Below are 21,154 nucleotides of genomic sequence, written 5' to 3'. Positions count from 1 at the left end.
GCCTGGTAGAGAACCCTCCTGCACCCTCCCCACCCCCACTGCAACCCTGCCCAGCCATGACTTCCTTTTTCAGTCGCATCAAGTCTGGCGCTGTAAGTCGTCCCCGCCTGCATCCCTCCCGCGCCTGTCAACGCGCCTGTCGCCAATGCCTGGTACTGATGTCGCTCCCAGCCTCCCTTGACCCCGGCGACCGGGAACACGCCTGTCAAGAAAGATATCAACGCGCCCGAACCCACGCCGCTCGAGAAGTTGCTCGTCAACGCCGGCCCTGTGCGTGCCGATGGTAGCGACAAGTTCTTTGGCTTCGAGAATGTGAGTCGCCTTGCCCCGGGAATGAATGCGCCCTCTAGCGTCCGCCTGCTAACGGTTCCTTCTTCTAGTTTGGAAGCACATGGTATGCATACTCCTCACTCACCATCTGCACCCGCTCCCCCAACCAATGCTTACTCTTCCGATAGCTACTGCAATTCGATAGTGCAGTGCCTATACTACTCAGTCCCCTTTCGAGAACAGGTCATAAACTTCCCCGCCCGTTCGCCTCCAGAAGCCCTCGAACGGCCCTCATCGAGCCTGCCCAGGCTCAACACCAATCTCGCCAATGGCCAAAGCATAGCCCTCTCGCCGCCGGGGCGCAATTCCATCTCGAGTCCCAATTCAAGAACACCCGCAAAACCCGCCACCACTCCAGGGGCGCCTAACCAGCCTCCAGGCACCAAGCCCGAGGATAACAAGGACTCGCCCGAGTACAAGAAGAAGCAGGCCTTGGCGGCCGGCCCAGTACTACAGATGGACTACGAGAATGCAAACTCATACGGCATGAACGAATCGCTGTTCTCATCGCTAAAAGACATATTCGAGGCTGTCATAGCACACAGATCACGTATAGGAGTAGTCAGCCCGCACAAGCTGCTCGAAATTCTACGCAGAGACAATGAAATGTTTCGGACCCCGATGCACCAAGACGCACACGAGTTTCTAAACTTGCTGTTGAACGAGGTTGTAGAGAACGTAGAACAATTTTCAAAATCCCGTGCGGCCGAAGCCAACGCCATAGAAGAGAGCGGATCAACAACCGCATCCAGCGACGTAGTGCCAGCCCAAAATTCTGTAGCGTCTTCAAAACCCAATTCCGGATGGGTGCACGAGCTGTTCGAGGGCACCTTGACGTCCGAGACACGGTGTCTCACGTGCGAAAATACATCACAACGAGACGAGGCATTCCTGGATCTGTCCGTCGACCTCGAGCAACACTCATCGGTAACTAGCTGTTTACGGAAGTTTTCCGAGGAAGAGATGTTGTGCGAGCGAAACAAGTTCCACTGCGACAATTGCGGAGGTCTACAAGAGGCAGAGAAGCGCATGAAGATTAAGCGGCTACCCAAGATTCTTGCCCTGCATCTGAAGCGCTTCAAGTATACCGAGGATCTGCAGCGGTTACAGAAGCTGTTTCATCGCGTCGTGTACCCCTTCTACCTTCGCCTATTCAACACCACGGATGATGCCGAAGACCCAGACAGGCTATACGAACTCTACGCAGTAGTCGTGCATATTGGAGGTGGGCCATATCATGGTCACTATGTGTCCATCATTAAAACACAAGACCGAGGCTGGCTGCTGTTTGACGACGAGATGGTTGAGCCGGTAGACAAGGCATATGTCAGGAACTTTTTCGGTGGAGAAAACGTCTTGGCATGTGCATATGTCTTGTTCTACCAGGAGACAACAGAGGAGGCCATGATGAAGGAGCAGGAAGCCGATGCATTGGCTGCAGCAGAACAGGCCGCCAAGATGGCCCAAGAAGAGGTCACTACGCCAAAACAGAATGGCACAAACGGCACAAACGGAACGCCATTCCACGCCTTCCACAATGCAACGACGCCCTCGGTCGAAGAGGCCGACAAGTTTGCCAGTCTTGCGCATGCTGCCACCGCACCGCCCCTCGCACATGTCGAGGCGAATACCGACAATCAGCCAGTTGAACACACCACATCTCACATCCCCACTTTAGCTCCGCGCAAGAGCAACCTTGGCCTTTTTGGAAAAGGAAAGGAAGACAAGGAGCGCAAGGCGCAAGAGAAGGAGCTTGAAAGGCAGGCAAAGCAGAAGCGCAAGGAGATGGAGATGCAAAGGCGGGAGAACTATCGCAAGCAAGAAGAAGAGCTCAAGGCTGTCTTGGAAGCTAGCAAAGCATCGGCTGCAGAAGAGGAGAAGAAACGCGTTGCCAGCGGTGACGCAGCACCACCTCCAGGGTCACCTCCAACCCCGAATCCTGAAAAGGACAAGCATACAAACGGTTTCGGTAGCGTCAAGGGTATGAGTGGATTGAGTCGCTTCCGACACACATCCATGAGCCTCAGGACCAAGCCGAAATTCTGGTCTGGGCACAAGGACAAGGATGGCCATTGCGACGAGCCTCCTCTACCAGACACCCCGACAACAGATACCGACACGGCCGGCAAGAATCGCTTCAGCATAGGGCGGAAAAAGAGCACATTCAAGTTCTAGGAAAACGACTGATTCTTTTTTTTGGTCGCAAATTACGCCTCTTTCGCATTGCAATGTACAGTACAACCTTTTGGACGCAAATTCAGATGCAGCTAGTTTCCGGCATATCAGCCAACTTTTGAGCGTTGAGAAAGTCTCTGTATGCAATATGGGAAATCTTTTTTGCACGCTGAAGAAGAGTCTATAAGCGTTTTAATTTTAGTAAGCTCTTTTCTTCCCCCTTTCAAATCATGGTCGGTGTTTTTTTCTCCGGGCGCATTTATCTCCATTTTCTTCTTCTTCGTTGTTGTTAATTTCCCGGAGCATTTTGTCTGTTTTTTTTTATGGGGGCTACTGATAACAAGCCCGTTGCTACTGTAACTCTGATTGGGGCGATTCATGTTTTGTTTGGACCTGAGAGAGGAAAAGAAAAGGCATAGCAAGAGTTGTTCTGGAACAAAGGGGGAATTGCTATATTATCCCTTCGATTCAGTCTTGTCTTGAACCAGGCTGGGCTAACTGAATGGTTTCGTTCTTGTTGCTCATGGTGCGGAGACCATCGTAGATTGGCTCTGTATAGTTCTTATCTCATGTCTACGCCCCCATGTTGTAAGATAGAGAAAACAACAGTGATCTTGTCCATGTGTTACCTGTCTATCTGTGGGAAATGGCGACAGTGAGTGGTTCTGGGCCGGATTTGGTGGCTCGATGTTTTATTATGTGCAAAATCTTTTAGATGATATTTTGATTAGTTTTCAAATCTTTCATCAAATCCGATATGGTCTAGTGGCTAGGATTTGCCGCTCTCATTGCAGAGTCAGTTCACTGTTCAGTGCCGGCAAGGCCCGGGTTAGTACTATCCTCATCATTCACTCCAACAACTCAATCTAATCCCTTCATAGGTTCGATTCCCGGTGTCGGAAAATTTCTTTTTTTCTCCCTTTACAATCATTGTTATACGACGCTCTTTTTGCCTCTTTCTGGCCAACGAGCAAGTGGGGTTCATATACTGGCTAAGCGAGAGGCTACATTAGAACTATTGTTTTTTGCTCTTTTAGGTAAAGTAGACAGTGTTATCATCTATAATGTTCCTGCTATGATGTCGCTGAGTTATGTTGAGGACGGATCTGCTTCTGGGTGTAAAGAGCCTTCTAATTAGGAGAAGCCTCCTTGCTGTGAGGGTTCCTTAGCTGTAATCGTTCTCTAACACCCGGTGTCTCTCTTGTGTGCCACCTCTTCACAAAGCTAGAATATATAACACAACAGTACCCATTTATAGCTGCTGGCCTTGCACTACTCACCTCTCTCGTCGATAGACACGGTAGAAGATTCAGCGCCCTTCTTGCTAGGACTAGGATAGCGAGTGCTGCCACTACTGCGACCGCGACCTTGTCCCCCTACGCTCAGTGCATTTAGCCTTGGACTGGTTAGGAGCATCCTCGCCACCGTCATCCTCATCGGAGTTGACAATCAACGAACGCTTCCTGCTATCTAGCTGATCTGAGGTGCCACAATGCTCTCTGGCGTGGCTCTCATCTTCAAGGTCTCCAAGCTCACCACCCACGGAACTTTCATGAAATGCGTTAGTCGTTTCGCTCGCAAGGGAGGGGCTGGCAAGCGAACGTGAGCGCGAGCGGGGCTTCGAGCGACTATGGCTTGACTTTACTTCATCGAGAAGGAGCTGTGCGATAGCTTGCATGTTGCCTTTTGCGATGGGCCAATTGGCTCTGAGCTCTGACAGTGCTTCCTGAATATCCTCACGTTTAGCATTCTTCTCGGCAATGTGCAAGTTCTCCTCTAGGAAGCCTTTGGCGTATCTTCTAAGAGCATGCTTCTCCTCTCTAGTGAAGTCAAGAGGGTACAGAATTTCCTCGGCTGGTGGCGGTGGGAATGTGCTGGACCAACGTTCGAATGAAGCGTGTATCTCATCGGATAGTAGATCTAGTTCTTTGACAAGTGCCGCGGGAACTTGGACTTCAATGTCGTCTTCTGTTCCGCGTCTAGTGTGCTCGACACCTATACCTTTTACCAAGGGCTCTATGATATGAGAGATGCCGTCGACTGGCTTCATCTTCTGTACCTCCTGAGAGAGTCTCTGGTAGTTCTCAGCATGGTTGTATGACAGTGGGACCATATTGCGGGCGCGAACAACATCGAATATGACGTGGAAGAGGGGCTGAAGAATGTATGAGAAGTCATCCTCGGTTGTGGGATGAATTCTCAAGGAAGACCCAAGTACGTTGAGGCATTCTTTTGTGACGCGGGAGATGGGCGGATTTAGCTGGATCATGAGCTTAGAAAGCAGGCCCGTAGCCTTGTCGGGAATGTCTTCAAAATCGCCATCATTGCCCCTTAACGAAGCTGTGGAAACCGTTGTCGCGCGTTGCTTGCCTTTAGCACGAGAAGAGGACGGCGTTTCCGGTACCTAGAAGATATGAGCGTGTTATTTATCCCAGTGACAGATCAACATACTTCATGGCTCTGCTCCCCTGAAGCCACACGTTCGAGGTGTGCTCGATAGTTGGCTATCAGTGTAGATACCGAACCAGTGACACCGATCCTGTTCTTGAAACTAATGATGTTCTCATTGGTCTTGTCGATGAAATCTCGCATCTCTGCTTTCGACTTGAGTTCAGCGAACTCGCGCACCTTGGCTTCAATATTGTTGTCCGCCATCTTGATAACAATAGCTGGGTAGGTGTTGAAGAACAAAAGGAAATTTGGTATATTTTGGCAATTTCATTCTTCACGGTCTTTGCTAAAGAGGGTCCAAACGGGAGTGAATGTAAAAAAATCTGTTTGTCGTCGTACTATCGCGATTGAGGTGATTGCTACAGTCACGACACCTCCCACGCTCTTACACCTCCACCACCATACACCACATAGCACCAGGACATCCTGAGAGCGTCAATATGACGACTCCACGGCCGCCTCCCGCGAAAGCTCCTAGCGAAAGGATGAAGTCAGCGATTCTCGCGTTGCAGGATGACGAGGAATTTGCAGAGCGCGCACAACAACCTACCACTGAATCCAGGCTTTACGACAAAGATGCTCCGAGTACGATTCAAAAGCGAAAGCAAGCCAGAGACAACTATGTCATGTTTTGCCAAGTATTCTATGGTGAGACTGATGAGGTAGCTATGTTTGGTACTACAACATTGATTGATCGCGTATGTCGATTCATAGAGGGCATGGCGAAGGCTTCGAAAGGCATACTTCAAGAAAAAGCGAAGATTTCAACATTAATTCAGTATCGTCAAGGTCTCGAATGGTGGATCAAAATCTTAACTACAAGCTTCGCCACCATCAAAAGCGAATTCATGAGTCGTGTTACGCGGCACACCCACATGATCGCGCAGAAGTTCCAGCTGTCCACTGAGAATCGTGTAAAGAACAACCTGGGAGCGCTTGAGGTAGAGTTATTCTTCAACCAGATCATGCTTGAGAGCAAGAGGATTGCGAACTGGAAGCAACACTATGTGGCCTGGGTGTTAGCCTTCATTACTGGCGCTCGACCTGGGTCGTTCACAGTCTCATCGCGTTACCGTCAAGGGGCTCCCATGGGTGGTGCAGTCAGCGACAGTCTGCTTCCTCGCACTGAGTCACATACTCTTCGATGGTCCGACGTGGTATTCGAGCGCATGACAGAAGACATTGCGTGTAGCATTACCTTCCGCTTCAACAAGGGATATCAAGATCCGTACAGGAGAACCTACGTTGAAGGTAGGCGACATTGGTTCTTTGCCCCAAAACACCAAGCCCTGCATCTGGACGTCAGTATCCTGATGTTCTTGTTGGCTTTTGAGCGTGGCCTATTTGTAGAGTCACTTGACGACCTACTCAATGGAACGGCGCGATTCATCAAGAAGAATTCAGTAGTCGACAAGCAAGCGGTGTTTGTATCTGCCGACAAGAATGGTGAGTCATTCCAAACCACGTTGTTGTTCCTTTCATGACTAACCAGATAGGTGACCTTGTTCCAACGAAGGATATGGGTTATGGTGCACTTAACCCGAAGCTACGAGAGATGTGTCAGATTGTCGGCCTTTTCGAATACAACAATATGTACGCCTTTCGACGCGAAGCAGCGACCGTCACTAAGCATACGCATGGTCTGGCAAATGCCCAGGAACTGCTGAACCACCTCCCTAGCGCCCAGAATGCGTACTACCTCCACTATGATCACCAAGGCTTCGGAATGCGCGATACGACTGCATTCCGACTAGGCGGACCTAGGCTATCAGAAGAAGACATCCGGAAATATTTCTCTCAGGCTGTCTCGGTATATAAACCTAGAGAGGGCGAGAAACTCCCGCGAGAAGAGCTCAAGGCTCGTGTTGAGGACCGACTAATAGATCATGAGGAGTTCCTTGCCCTAGAGGAAACACTGGAGAACATCCTTACTGAACGTCATCAAGCTCTGCAGGCTTTGGGACGCTTAGATGCAGGAGAAGTCTACAGCTATTCTCGTAAGTCCAGAGAAGGAATGCACTTTCGCAACACATGCTAACAGATTTTCTTCATCAGCAAGGAATGCCGCCAATTACAAAGCGCTTATGACTGAAGACGCTGTCAAGACACAGCCCAGAGTTGCTGATCTGGTCAAAAAAATAGACAAGCACTCTGCGTACCGCAAGACTAGAAGACGCGACATTCGTATAGCGCTCGAGAAGGAGGTCATGGAAGCTATGAAGATGGACGCTCGTAGCCGCCAACAAATCATCGATCTGGGTGCACCTGGAGCTAGTGCTGCTGCTGCTGATGATGATGATGATGATGATGAAGATCTAAGCTACGCTACTATGGCTGGTAGAGACGACGAGCCTGATTACTGGAGAGCCGTTCCAGAGGGTGAGACGATCGTTGTTGCAGGTGACGAGGAGACCGAGCACGATCGAAATATGCGACGTAACTTCATCAACCAATGGATCAGTCACGTATGTATGAGTTTTCTTATTGAATGAGACAGCGACTAACAGATGCTTTTAGAAAGACTCCGATGTCAAGAAATCAGGCCTCAAGTACTACCTGTGTCGACTAGGTCCTACCATGACTCAAGGTTCTTTTATCAAACAATCATGCTGTTATTGTTGTTGTTGTTGTTGTTGTTTTTTTAACGAAAACCTTCATTGGCTAACAACATACAGCTCAAAAGGATAAGAAGTGGATCCTCGCAAAGTACAACACACACCTAAAGAGCGAGACACATACTAGGAAGGAGCAACTCCGACGGGCATTCAAGATCATGCAAAAAGAGAGCGGCGACAATAAAGCGGCTTGTCCCCTGTGTGACAATCGTGAATACACGAGGGCAGACACCTTCATAGGCCACGTAGAGACGGCACATTCGGAGCAACTCTTTTCTAAGAGAACGCTGACTCGTACTACTCGACTCGCATCTAGCAGAGAAGATGGTACTGGGTAATAACTTGTCACCCCACGGCCCGCTGTGCTGTTGGGATTTCCCAGTGTACCTCTGCTTCAACGTCTGGTTTTTCTTGTAACGATTGGCTGTGCTATTTAGAGGCAGCCCTGTCAGTTTATATGTGACACTGTGTTGACACCTAGTTATTGGCTCGATATACACGGTTTTTGCATCGTCAGCGTGTGATGCCGCTACGTATAGTTATTAGCTTGGGGGTTGGCTTCCGCTTGGCACCCTTCAGTCCATGGTGTAGGTTATGTATGGTTAATGCACCTGGATGCCGATTCCCGGTGTCTGAAAACCTATTTTTGACGTTCCGAGATGCATATTTTTGCACTTTTTTCTTTTCTTTTTGCTTCGCCGATTTTTTTTATTGGAGTTTTCGCTCTCATCATAACAAGAGACTATTTCACCCCTAGTCAGCTATTGTTCATAGCCGAATAATTTTTTCCATGAATACCAAGGTTATTAGAAGCTTTTTGGCCATGAAATATCTCATTCCTAGTCGTCGGTAATGGCGTTGTGGTTTTAAGGTTCTACATGCTGACACGCACGAGCACCCAACGTTGCCCTGGATTACCTCGGCAACCTATCCCTACGTACTCCTCACGTCCATCACAGACACAAGTCCAATGTCGCTGTTAAATACAGCCGGGTCGCGACAACAAAAAAATAGCTTGATAAAATAATTTATTGCAGAAGTGTAACCTCATATTAGTATTCGCACCCGTTTTCGTATGCCACAATGGTGCCACACAATACCCCCGTTATCATTGGCGTAGGCGATATCAAGAATCGCTCTACAGCTGTGTCCGATGCCAAGGAACCCGCAATATTAATGCTCGAAGCTATACAAGCCGCCATCTCCGATGCGAGTCCTAATTCTGTCTCAGATCTGCAAGCTGCAATCGATAGTATCGATGTAGTCAAAACATGGACGTGGCCATATCCGGACTTACCGGGTCTATTAGCAGCGAAACTAGGCGTGCAAGCGGGTCTGAAATGGAAACGATATTCCGATCATGGAGGTGATAAGCCCGGAAAATTGCTAGATGAGGCCGCGAGAAGGATTGCGAAAGGCGAATGTGAGGTTGCGGTTGTGACGGGAGGAGAGGCGTTGGCTTCCTGTGCGTAACTTTTTTTCTTTCTTTCCTCCGTCTATCATTATTTCCTTGGTACATGTGGTGAGAGAAAAGTCTGAAGAACTCACTGACAACCATTTTCTTGCTCCCATTAGTATCTGCATGTGCAGCAGCCAAAAGACTGCCTCCACCAGGCTGGACGCCTCCTTCTTCAGCCGTAGATTCAGTCTTCTCACCCACCGGTCGGGATCTAGGAAACAGTATTTTCCCTCCGTCTAACAGTTCTTCTCGTATACTAACAGCTTCAAGATCTTGGCGCGATACATAAGATTGGTGCTCCGATACACGTTTATCCTTTGTACGAAAATGGGTTCCGTGCCCATCGTGGCCAGTCGCTCCAGGCGAACCATGCAGAGAGTGCAAGACTGTATGCTGAGTTTGCTCGTGTAGCAGAAAAGAACGAGATAGCATGGGGATACGGCCGGAAAACGAGCGAAGATGAGATTGCAAGAGTTGGGGGAAAGAACAGAATGATTTGCTACCCTTGTATGTACTCTACTCCTTCCTGGCTCGTTCATCTGTCGTCCGCTCTTTCCTCGTGACAGGGGGCTACCGCAACAACACCAAAAATTGCTGACTCCTACAGACCCTCTGCTCATGAATGCCTTCAACACCGTCAACCTCGCCGCTGCCGTTCTCATTACTTCTATTTCTCATGCTGCCCGTATTGGAGTACCCCCCTCAAAATGGATTTACCCCCTTGGTGGTGCAGGAACCCGCGACGCAGATGAGTTCTGGCAACGGCCCAATTTCTACTCGTCACCAAGCATCTCACGTTCCATCGACGCCAGCCTACGCGTCTCCGGTACAGCGAAAGAAGATATCGATCTATTCGATATATACTCTTGTTTTCCGATTGTGCCCAAGCTCGCAGCCCAGCATCTCGGATTGCCGCTTACAGGAGGCAAAACTCCATTGACCGTGCTGGGCGGGTTGACGTCGTTTGGTGGAGCGGGAAACAATTATTCGATGCATGCGTTTACGGAAATCACGAGGCAGCTGAGGGACGGAAAGGGTAAAAAGGCAATGGTACTGTGTAACGGAGGTGTGCTGAGCTATCAGTACGTTGTCATCCTGGGAAAGAATCCTCGGGAAGATGGCCAGTATCCAACGGAAAGCCCGCTGCCGGAGACGATCACGGATGTTTCTGTACCAGAGATTGCGGCGGATGCCCAAGGAGAGGCAGTTGTAGAGACATACACTGTCGAGTTTGGTCGTGATGGAAGTCCACTGAGGGGTTATGTTGTGGGAAGGTTGAAGAGCAATAACAAGCGTTTCTTAGCGAACCATGGCGATGAGAGTACACTCAGGCACATGGCTAGTGGTGTTGGAGAGATTGTGGGCAAGAGCGGGTGGGTGTGGCAAGATACAGTGAAGAAAGGACGGTCACTGTTTGCATTCGAGAAACCCGCAAAGCTGTAAAGTAGTCTAGAATTCATGTGTGTACCCGAAACAAGAAACTGAAATATTTAACTTCTAGTTTTTACAGTATCTACTCGCCCATAGCTAGCTACACAAAAAGAAGGGCATACCCGACCTCCCAGTTGGATATAGACCTTCCCAAGGTAACGTCAGACGAGTCTTTGAGATGAACGGCGAATACCTTAGCCGATCACTGAATACCAAGATCTGTGCGCGCGTGAGTGCGTTTGTACACTGTTTATACGTCTCCCGCCTAGCACGGTTTCCCACTTTGCACCCACATCACAAATTCAAACTTGTTATTACCATTACGACAATATGCCTGCAGACGTTCATTTGATTGAAGATGAAGGCGCCTATGAGCCCGTACCTACCAAAGGCCAAAGTATGTTCTCCCACGCAATCTGCATTGAGCGATATTGACCCTGTTAGATGGACTCCGGTTTCCAGTGGAGCGATATCTCCCGCCAAACAATTTCATCAATTTTGATGATGAAATCAATTACCACCAAAAGCTATTATATATAGCGCGAAATATAAACCGTAATGTTTCATGTTTACGGTGTGGAATACCAACTGGACAGCACCCCAAAGATCTTGGTGTTTGCCAGTGGTGTGGTGGCGCCGCAGATGGTGGTCACCCTCATCGAGTGAGTGTCTCTACGAGTATTTGGGGCTAGTGCTAACCTTATTGCAGGAGTGTCTGTGGATATACGCCAATGTGTCCTTCTGGAAGTCCAAACTCAAAATCACTGATCCCACGAGCGGTCAAAAATCAAGCAGCTGGGTCCCTGTCAACGTCCGGATTCAACCTACGAAGAAGGAGCAAACATTACTCGCACGCGAGGACCCAATATTCCTTGACTTTCCACGCGCTCGTGAGAGTCGTGATATGGTGGTGCCTGATGGGGCGAACATGATGCAGCCGGTATTAATTCCACGAAAATTTAAGAATCGAGACCTGAACCGGGGTGAGAAGCGTCAACGAGGAGACGACAATGAAGCAAGTGAACGATCAACTCGACGGCCGTTCGTCAGTGAAAGTGACAAATATGTCGAACTGAAAGCTGCACTGTTTCGTGAACTAAAAGATGAACTGTTCCATGAGCTGTCCCGAATGAGGGAAAAAATCGCAAGGCTGTCGGAGGAAGTCACAGAACTGAGAGCCGTCACTGAAAAGAACCGCGAAAATCAGTTTCCTTCAAGCCTCCTGGATGTCAGTATGGCGGGTTTTCTCCTAGCCACCCCGAGTACATGGAAGATATGTCGCCCTGTCCTAGCAACCCTCGACGGCAAGGGGACCGTTCCAGCCGATTCGGCAACGAGTATGACGAGTACAAGGACTGTGGCAGCGCTAATCCAGGCTTCTATCGTCCCACGCAACAACAAAGCCCACCTTACCCAAGCAGGGGTGACGGCCGAATATTTCCGGTCGGCAGTTGATATCAAGACAACTCCCGTATGGATCGACGCTTTGTACATCATCGACAACAACATCACTCAAGCCAGAGCGGTGGAAAAACGTCTGATGAAATGCTACTTGCATCACATGAGCAAGAGCGGGTGCCATGGATAACCACTGGTACAGGAAGAAAGCTCTTCGATGAACAACGGTTGCAATCAACACCAAAAGCGGCAGTACACGCAGCTGGGGAACAACAGTCATTTCTGCCTATGCACATGAAACGGGAGTGTTCTGCAGAACCTCACTGGCCAAACGAACTGAGCAGAAGCTCTGAATACGGACGCACGGAAAATCGTGGAACTCTGGCGCAACAGCGCAACGATCGAATCAATCGCGACCAGGCTTCCCTTAGGTCTCCGCCGAGACGAGGAGATTACTCGCCTGGTAATGGCATAGATCACTTGAAATGGCCTATTGAAGGCACTGAGATGGAGATGTACTTTGCACGTTGCAGAGACTTCTAATAGATAGTGGCGGTAGTGGACTTCCTCATTATGTTTAGACTTAATCTCAAAATTAGTAAGATTTCACATCACTCTGGTGAAATGAAATGTCTCTCATAATATCATGTAGCCTGATTCTGTGTGTGATGCTTGTTGAAAATAGAGGGTGTTCGTGTGCAAAGCTACTGTTCTACTTCTACTACCTATACTAGAAACTGACATAGATATCAAATGCATCTAGCGAAAACAGTGTTATTATTAGTACAACAATTTAGAAACAAAACCAACTAGAGTGGTTTTAAAGTATGTCCATCTCGCTAACTCATTAACCATCTATCTCACGCTCAATCCTCTAACCATTCTTTCTCAATCCACTCTGTGCTCTTTATTCTATCGATATGCAGAGCCTCTTTGCATATTTCTACATCTGGCTCATAGATACTCCCTCACTGCCAAGGCTGCTTGAACCCGTGACGTAGTGGTCTATCACTTTCACCGTTTGCGAATCTATTTTCGGTTAGTGCGGCAATTGCTCTTTCCCAAAATTTCTCCTCGCTTTCTGGGTTTCCCACAAACAACAACACAAGTTTTCGGTATGCAGCCGAAATTGATCTTGTTGCTTGAGTATCAAAAAGTCTTAGTGCGATTGTCATCATGTGTCACCGATCCTCTGGCCATCAGCGCCACGCGCCTTCGCGCCACGAATCTCCACCGAATAGGTCGTCTCGGTCCTATGAATCGCCCCAGTCTTATCGACAGCATAGTAAGTCTTCCTCTGTGTACTTCAAGCGCTGGTGACTAATCCTTCCCAGAAAATTCCCAGTATCGGGACGTGCCTTCGGGCAACTACTCTCCGCCGAGCAGGCAGCGCTACGCACAGCGTGGTGAGTTTTCTTCTGTGTTTAATAAGCAATATTGTCTGACGTCAAAAAGAACATTCTCAACATAGGGACACAACTCACGATCAACGTGATTACTATCATTCCCCCCGACGCAGGCTTTGTCGCTCGCCTACCCGACATAATAGATACATAGAGTATTCTCAGGGAGCACGTGCTCATCCGAGCGATTATTCGTCCACAGAAAGTGACAGCGATGAAGACTACTCACCTCGACATACCTCACCGGCCAGACAGGATCCTCGAGATCATTTTCCCTATGAGGGAGATCGTCACACCAGTGGAAGAGATCGTTACGGCCGTGAGAGTGATCACTCGCCCCGCCGTATACTTCCCAGTAGATATGGGTCTCTACATACTCGCACCCACGAGGACAGCCCCTTCTCTCGTGAGGCTGGGCCCCCACAGCACAGAGCCGAGACGCTGCCCCCCGCTCAGGCAGTAGACGACTACTTGAGTCGCCAAATCAAGAACATAATTCTTTCTATGTCCGAAGAGGTGATTGCGGAAAGAGCTGCCCGAATAGCAACGGAGACTTCTGAGGCTAGGCCAACCTCACCACAAAGCCAGACACCTGCTGTCACCACCATTTGCGAGAAAGGTTATGGCGGGGCTGCTACAACGACACACGTGGCTCTTAGGTCAAAAACACCGACAGAGATCTGCGAGCAAATGCAGGATGAGGTGAAAGGGCTCCTCCCAATGGAGTATGACAGCAATGCTGAGGCCCCCTTAATGCCATACGGATTTGGTAGTGCTTGGGACAACAGTGCCTCAGGATGTATCTTCCCCTGGAAGTATGGCGCTACAAACTCCTGCAGCCTGGGGCTTTGTAAAGACATGTTCATGGGCAAACCGTGCAGGAACAATACGTGCACACACGCACACAATTGGCTTTCATACGATCAACTTGCATACTTGCTGAGTCAGCCCGATGCGAGAACAAGGAAAGCGGCAAGGGAATTTGTTCATGATTTTTTCCCGCTGTGGTTCCATGCCTGGGTCAGCATGGACATGCCCACTTTCGATAACCATGTGCCCCCCAAGCCGCCAAAAAGTCTAGCCAAGTCATGGCGTCTTCCACTGTCGAATTGAAGGTCGAACCCGGTTGAACTTCAATTGTTGGCGGCTAGGCCAAGCCACCTAATACTTCGGATATATATACCTCCCTCCGTATAGTCGTAGTTAGCCAATGAATCCATTATCCAACATCCGCGTCCTAGTTATTTTGTACGTTTTATCCAAGTTCAACATGCTGAAGCCGATTGCAGCCAGGGACCAAGAGAGGCAGCGAGTCCGTAATCTCACACAACCTTGACCTCCTTCGCCACTGCCGCACAAAGTTCAACCCTCACGCCCGCACCAGAAAGCACATGTATCCAAAGCCTCTGCGTATCACTCAACCGATCATTTTCGCTCTTGACCTCTGCAAACTTGACCTCGCCCTTGATTTCTTCTTGCTGCCCTTGCTCAACTCTCCAGAGAAAAAGATCCGGGACGCCGCCACCCCTCTGCCCATACTCTTGAGCCATGACTTTACATATTGTAGCCAGTGCTTCGCCGTCAAAGCATCGTGCAATCTCCACGAGATCTTTCACATCATAGGTCCAGTCGAGCCCGACAACGCAAGTCCGACGCTCATGATGGTCGTCGTAGATCCTCTGAATAATACCTGGCGCGCTACCGTTTGAAATCTCATTCAGCCGGGAATTGATTTCTGAGATACGCGAGGGGTAGAAGGCGTCGGTGTGCAAGTCCAGTGGGCAGGTCTGGTAGGGCGTTTGAAAAACATTAGGGACATATGTGAAGAGGACGTCGTAGAAGAGGTAGGCAAAGAGGGTACGTATGATGCCGCCTTCGCTATGGAATCCTTTCCAGCCCTGGTTGCGGTAGTGCGATAGACACATTGCTTCGACTGAGCATTCGCCATACTCGCGTGGGTCAATCCAGATGGTTTTCCCGCCGCGTCTACCAGAGTTGGGATGAGGAGAGTTGCTTCGTCTTGATGATACAGGGGTTTCGCGCTCGATGCGGGTTCCTTCCATGGTGACCTCGACTGGCTTTGTCAAGCGCACGTGGGAAAAGTCATGCTGGAGTCGTTTGGCAAAGTTGAGAGACAGTTCGAGTTTTGTGATGCGCTTCTGGAGGTCGTAGTGGTGGATGACATGTACGAGGTTGTCTTGCAAGCCATCTTCGCACGTCTGCAGTGCAACCTGCTTCCAGTGCCTCTTTTGCTTGTCTATGCTCCTCTTTCCTGGGTCGGTGAGCGCTGCCATGTAGTGCTCCTCGAGAAGCGCTTTGCGTTGATACCATGCACCTCTCCGCGAGTGATGGAAAAGGCGCTGGCGCAACAATTCGGTTACAATCTCGTGTTCGCGCTTGTGTTCTTTCCGGCGCCTAAGCACGTCGAGCGCTTTGTGGATGATACGTGTGTACACCCAAGCTGGAGATAGCCGGCGTAGATATGAGCCCTCCCCGCTGTGATAGACGCTATCTTCTTTTTGCTGCTCTTCTTGGACAAGAGTTTGCCAGCGGGGGTATATTTCCTCAAATGTATCCAGAATTTCCCGGTACCCTTTCTCTGTAGGCCTACCACTATACTCCAAAATATTGTCTATCCTATGTTGGGTTCGGATGGATGCCTCGTACTCCAACAACAATGATCGGGAAGCGAAGATATTTGCTGACCGAGAGACAATATACTCTGGGAAATTTCGACGCGCTATTTTGGCCAAGATGATGGTTGTCAAAGACTTCTCTGTCCACTCAGTAGACCGGTAAAAAACAAGGTGCACGCGCTCAAAGAGCTTTAGAGGTGCTAGAGAAAGTCGTATACATGAACCAGTCTCCTGCATGATCCTGCGCGTGAAATGCGCATCACGGTTGGCATCGTCTGACAAATCACCCTCAGGTTCCAACTCCACATCTGGTGTTTCCGGCCGAGATCTGGATGCGGAAGAGGCTCTGGACATTTCCGAATCCGACCGCTTCAGCCCAACATAGCCTAGGCCGGTTTGCTTCTGACTTGTGCGTCGAAGGGCCTTCAAAAGCTCACTCTTGTTCTTTCCTTTGACTTTGGCGTCCTTTGCAAGAGCCTTAAGTTCATCAAGTTTCAGAAGAGATGACGCTTCTTCAAGTGTGCTTATTTCCTCTTCGGATCGATCCGCGAACGTAAACGAAGTGCCTAGTACAATTCCAGTCGGTGCTTCAGACTCGCCTGGATGCGGCTCGACTTGGGAAGAGGGTGCAGGTAGTTCGTATGTGCGCTGCAATGTTTCGGCTGCTGCATCGAGATCTGAGATATCGGCATGGTAGCCAAGATTCTTTACTCGATGCCAGGCAGATGTCTTCCGCAGGAACAAACGTACATATCTGCAAGTCGACGTCAGAGCTAAACCGAGACGTCTTGTGGTATTCCCACTCACAAGTACTGCGCCTCATAACCCAAATCCCGCCATATTCGAAAGACTTCTGTCTCTGCTTCATCGAAGAGGTGCCCTTCTTCATCTAGAACAGTGTCTAGTGCCAAGTTGAATGCATCGACATAAAGCGAGCTCGTGCCTCTGATCCATGCTCGCTTCTCCAGACGTTCACTGGTTTCTTTTGATTTATTCTCTTCTGATGCCTTGTATGCTTCATATTCCTTGATAGCCTCGTCGTCTATTTTCACCTCTGGCAATGCGCTCTCCAAATCTGTTTTGGGCTCCTTCTCTTCTTCTTTGATTTCCACCCGGCTTTCTTCATCCTCGGAGCCAGGGACCTCACGTTTCACTCTTTTACGTGGCGTAGGCGGTGCCTTTTTCGGACTGTTGCCTTCCTTTTGACGCTTTACTTGTTGGTCTCGTTCGCCATCAAAGTTTGTGGATTTCGGATGTTTGATAAACCGAGTAATCATCTGATTGTGGACGGAAGGACTTCGGGGGTTAAGGGCCATATCTGGAGTCGCAGCAAGCTGCTGAGTGGTTCCATCTGTCCAAAGCGGCGTCGCCACGAGAGCGGACGCGATTTCCCCAGGATCGCGGTGTCACGAGGGAGCTAGTCCTTTCTTGTCATCAAAAGAGCGTCTCAATGACGTCATTGCAAAGGGAAAGGTGCGCTTCGTGAAGGTGAGCCAGCAGGTAAAAAGATGAAGGAGAGTATGCTTCGAAAGTATTCTTGGAATGTTTTCCTGGTATCTCTGATAAACCCCGCACCAAGGGCGCTATTTACTCAGACGCCCAAACCTTATATCCTCATGGGCATGTATCGACCTCTTTGGCTCTCATCTAACAGCGTTTCTCCCCAAAGTCTAATGCGTTCCTCTCCATGCTCGGCTCAGCCCTTGAAGTCTTTCACAGCTCATTTACCTGCAAATGTGGGTATCCTCTGGTCCATGTATCCAAATCGATGTGCTCGATACCTCCATAAATCCAACAGACAGCACTTATTCAAAAGCAGGTAGCATGTCTTGAAAATACCATGAGCATTCGCTTTCCTTATTGTTGTCCAAAATTCTAACGAGAACCTTGGTGCCATCCCCGGTAGCCTCAATTCTCTACGGCTCATGTGTCCTTTTGTTGAAATGGATACAAATCCAGATGCAAGTCGTTTCCTATCGCAATGTTGTAGGCGCATCTACAATAAGATCGACAATGTATATCTGTTATCCCTGGGATATATTGATGCTGCTAGGAACCATCAGACTTGAAAAATGCAACGTCAAAAGTGAAGCGCGGTATCGGACTGGCTATCTGCACTGCGATAGACATAGGCGTCAGTGACAACAAAACTCTTTGCCGCACGAAACAAGCATCATTTCATGTTGGCGACTTTCGTACGAATCGTTCAATCAGTGTGCGTACAGCTGTTGAGGCGTGGACCCTTCGATGTGCCGAGACCGTTAGCGTCCATCATGAGCATTGTCAGATAGGTATGCGCTCTCTGAGCATACATCAATATTGTGAGACGTACATGCAAACCCATGACCGCTTCCAAAGCTAAACGTTTCATTCGGTGTCCCAATCGCGGGTCCTTCTCCTGCATCAGATGCATCTGTCTGTTGCTCGGTTGGGTGGTTGTGGACCGAACTGAGCGTAGCCCAGTCAATACTTTCCCATGCATCCAGATCCGGCTCAGCAACGTGGTGTTGCAAAGGTCCAATAGGGCTGTTGGCGTCTTCAGCTTTGAAGGGCGCCTCGAAATATGGCGCAAGCCTACGCACAATAAAACATTATATATAAGCAAACGAATGCATTGGCAGGATGTTTTGGTCATCTAACCTGAGATTAACAACCCTTTCCCATAGGTAGCATACAGCTTTGTCCAGCTTATAGCTGACCCAGCCGCATAGATGTAGTCGTTCGAGCAGCATCTCTGCCGATAATATACCGAATTCCGCGCATGCGAGCGATGTCTGATGGATGAACCAGACGGCTTCCGGCGAGGGCTCGGCCGATATCGCACCGATGGATAGAATCCACAGTAGTAGGTCGGGGCAGTTTTGCCATTCAGTTCGGACGGTACAGTTGAGTGCTTTCTCGAGGCGCTTGCTCGCAGCAAAATGGAGAAGATGAACATGTGACTGCACCTTCATTGCCTCTGTAGTACGCACGGTGAAAATCAGCAGCGCGACACACAATGCATCTTCGAGAGGCGTGACGAGATGTTCATTTTCTCGCAGCCATGCCAGCAATGAACACTCCAAAACACAGGCAAAGTTTTGAATATCGAGAGGATCCAGCGGGCTTTCGGGGTCACCAAACCAAACGTTGAGATCAGCTATTAGCACAAGCACTGACTCTACCAAAGCATTGAGAGACGTCTTGACACCTGCATAGCGACAATAGTTGTTGAGGTGTTTTGATATGTTCGGGCGGTAGTCTGGGGGGTGTCGTGGGAAGATTGCTGTGTTTATGAAATCCAATGTTGAGAGGTTTGGTGCTTGGAAAGAAGCGACGGCGTGAGCGGTCGAATGCCTGGTGCTTTGTAAGCACATGCCAACTCAGTTCAGCTAGTGATGCAAAAAAGTGTTCACCCACCAAAGCATAAAGGCCTGGAGGATACGGTTCGTCTTGATGGCACCGAGGCCTCCGCGCAACTGCACCATTCTTTGCAATCCCCTCTGGTGTATCTGGAGCTGTGCCATATGGTCCTCTTCAAGCCTAAAGGTTGGAAGTAACAAGCTTTCTTCGACAGTGAGCAGATTAAAGACTGCGCCAATGTTGGCATCAGAAATTCCTTGTGGAGTCAGTATAGCTGCATTCACCGCAGCGATTGCCTGTGCGCGATGGTATAGGATGGCGTCAATGGTGCCTTTGCCAAAAACATATGCATGCAGGGCTATAGTAGAGAGCAGGCTGTGCATAAAGCCTGGATTACTTATCGCGGTGCCAAACCAATCCGACTTCATGAGGGTGGACCGATGGCGGACGTCGACTGCAATGATCCCTGGCGCCATCTCGGTTGAGACTGTTTCGTGGTCAGCAACGCAATGCAGCAGGGCTTTGGTCAAGCCACAAATGGCGATGGTGTCAAATGCAATGATGCCTCTTTTGTGCTGACATGACCAACTTGAGTATGGAACACAAACTAAACAGGGTTGCTGTACCACCATGCCGGTATCCCCAGACCCATGTACCCAAGAAGATGCAGGGACTACAACTTACAATGCCTCAAAAGTTCGGATACATCTCGAGTGACTTCAACGGATGAAGTGCAAAAGGGGTCAAATGATTCGGTGCTGGGGTCTTGAGCAGGCGCGGGAGTCTGTAGTAGACATCTTGGACACAGCCGCTCATTAGGGCGACAGAGAAAGACGTGACAGTCGGGGCAGACAAGTTTTCTGGCCAGTGCATACTCACGGCGGTCCTGGGGAGGAAAATAATCGGATCTGTTTGGGAGGAGCGGAGGACTTGGCGTTGCTGTGTTTGGCGTGTGTGTCGAGGGAGAGGCAGCGCTGTTGGGGCTTGTGCTTTCCGGGCTGCCCGTCTTTCTTTGCTTTGCCGCATGCTTGCTGGTAGACCATGGGTTCTTCCTGCGGGCATTCTGCATGACAAAGGAGCGAGCATTGCGGCGGCCCTGGCGAGATGTCTTTGCTTGAGCGGCGTCGACGAAGAGAAAGTCCTGTTTTTGAGACATTATGGGCTCGGCCCGCCAGCGCCGTCGTGGCCCTAGGGTGCCAAAGTGTCCCGTCGCGGGACCCAGCGAGGCGCCGTCTTGTGGGTGACAGGCACAGAGAAGACGAAGGGGTGGGGCTCAGTAAGGCGTAGCCGGTCGAAGAAAAGGAGGAGTGACTGGGCCAGACTTTCCTAATCGATGCTCGGCTGCCACCATTTTGATTCTGGCATGTGTGGAAACGAGGCTGAGTTGGGGTTGTGTCGTTCTTGGTGATGCTTGACACAGCGGAGGGGCGTGGGCAAGTGCGAACTATCAAGAACCTGATTGGTATTAGGCTGCAGAAGCGACGCCGGGTAAGGCCTCTGTCGGGGCCGCCGATCTAGACCGCTGGCGAGCCTATGTATCGAGGCGAGGTTTGACCTGGTGTTTTCTGTAGGCGGATGCAGAGCCGTTGCAGCCAGCAGCCAGCAGCCAGCAGACGGTGAGGGAAGCAGGGCCCCGGCTTATATGTAGGCCAGACATCAAAAATAGCATCAGCACCCCCCGTGGCCCGTGGCTAACGCTGCATTTGCATGGTCTGTAGTATGTATAGAACGGGGCCTGCCTTCTCCAAGTGCATGGCATGAGTACGTGCGGCCTACCTGCCGTCTCCCATGTGGTGCTGCATGCACACTGGCTACTGGAGACATGGCCGAGTGGTGTCTTGGGGGGTGGTGAATGCCATGATTCGCTTGTCGCCCCCATGCCCATGTACAGAAGACAGAGAGAAGCGGCTGCAC

General features: G+C 49.8%; 8 protein-coding genes across 8 annotated transcripts; 5 read left to right on the top strand and 3 right to left on the bottom strand.

The window, feature by feature from the left end:
- Positions 1-56: 56 nt before the first annotated feature.
- On the top strand, positions 57-2,505 carry COCMIDRAFT_456 (uncharacterized protein; the record flags this gene model as incomplete). Its single annotated transcript, XM_007684300.1, has 4 exons — positions 57-92; positions 172-312; positions 381-394; positions 459-2,505. The coding sequence occupies 4 exons, from the start codon at positions 57-59 to the stop codon at positions 2,503-2,505; spliced, it is 2,238 nt and encodes a 745-aa protein (XP_007682490.1).
- Positions 2,506-3,856: 1,351 nt separating this feature from the next.
- COCMIDRAFT_455 (uncharacterized protein) lies at positions 3,857-5,160 on the bottom strand (the record flags this gene model as incomplete). Its single annotated transcript, XM_007684299.1, has 2 exons — positions 3,857-4,909; positions 4,957-5,160. 2 exons carry the CDS (start codon positions 5,158-5,160, stop codon positions 3,857-3,859), a joined length of 1,257 nt encoding a protein of 418 aa, XP_007682489.1.
- A 236-nt stretch (positions 5,161-5,396) lies between these two features.
- COCMIDRAFT_21622 (uncharacterized protein) lies at positions 5,397-7,909 on the top strand (the record flags this gene model as incomplete). The annotated part of the gene is made up of 5 exons (XM_007684323.1): positions 5,397-6,402; positions 6,453-6,953; positions 7,012-7,421; positions 7,474-7,543; positions 7,632-7,909. 5 exons carry the CDS (start codon positions 5,397-5,399, stop codon positions 7,907-7,909), a joined length of 2,265 nt encoding a protein of 754 aa, XP_007682513.1.
- A 745-nt stretch (positions 7,910-8,654) lies between these two features.
- COCMIDRAFT_80742 (uncharacterized protein) lies at positions 8,655-10,473 on the top strand (the record flags this gene model as incomplete). The annotated part of the gene is made up of 4 exons (XM_007684394.1): positions 8,655-9,036; positions 9,147-9,251; positions 9,301-9,537; positions 9,638-10,473. 4 exons carry the CDS (start codon positions 8,655-8,657, stop codon positions 10,471-10,473), a joined length of 1,560 nt encoding a protein of 519 aa, XP_007682584.1.
- A 318-nt stretch (positions 10,474-10,791) lies between these two features.
- On the top strand, positions 10,792-12,402 carry COCMIDRAFT_452 (uncharacterized protein; the record flags this gene model as incomplete). The annotated part of the gene is made up of 4 exons (XM_007684298.1): positions 10,792-10,858; positions 10,906-11,123; positions 11,171-11,996; positions 12,062-12,402. The coding sequence occupies 4 exons, from the start codon at positions 10,792-10,794 to the stop codon at positions 12,400-12,402; spliced, it is 1,452 nt and encodes a 483-aa protein (XP_007682488.1).
- Positions 12,403-13,035: 633 nt separating this feature from the next.
- On the top strand, positions 13,036-14,375 carry COCMIDRAFT_21620 (uncharacterized protein; the record flags this gene model as incomplete). The annotated part of the gene is made up of 3 exons (XM_007684322.1): positions 13,036-13,144; positions 13,194-13,265; positions 13,315-14,375. The coding sequence occupies 3 exons, from the start codon at positions 13,036-13,038 to the stop codon at positions 14,373-14,375; spliced, it is 1,242 nt and encodes a 413-aa protein (XP_007682512.1).
- Positions 14,376-14,584: 209 nt separating this feature from the next.
- COCMIDRAFT_451 (uncharacterized protein) lies at positions 14,585-17,214 on the bottom strand (the record flags this gene model as incomplete). The annotated part of the gene is made up of 2 exons (XM_007684297.1): positions 14,585-16,652; positions 16,706-17,214. The coding sequence occupies 2 exons, from the start codon at positions 17,212-17,214 to the stop codon at positions 14,585-14,587; spliced, it is 2,577 nt and encodes an 858-aa protein (XP_007682487.1).
- A 945-nt stretch (positions 17,215-18,159) lies between these two features.
- COCMIDRAFT_80758 (uncharacterized protein) lies at positions 18,160-20,396 on the bottom strand (the record flags this gene model as incomplete). The annotated part of the gene is made up of 4 exons (XM_007684393.1): positions 18,160-18,472; positions 18,539-19,234; positions 19,298-19,727; positions 19,925-20,396. 4 exons carry the CDS (start codon positions 20,394-20,396, stop codon positions 18,160-18,162), a joined length of 1,911 nt encoding a protein of 636 aa, XP_007682583.1.
- Between the last annotated feature and the right edge of the window lie 758 nt (positions 20,397-21,154).

The sequence above is a fragment of the Bipolaris oryzae genome, assembly GCF_000523455.1.
Source record: "Bipolaris oryzae ATCC 44560 unplaced genomic scaffold scaffold_2, whole genome shotgun sequence".
Classification (NCBI taxonomy): domain Eukaryota; kingdom Fungi; phylum Ascomycota; class Dothideomycetes; order Pleosporales; family Pleosporaceae; genus Bipolaris; species Bipolaris oryzae.
Note: the sequence above shows the minus strand (reverse complement) of the source record. Positions and strands in the feature narration are given on the sequence as shown.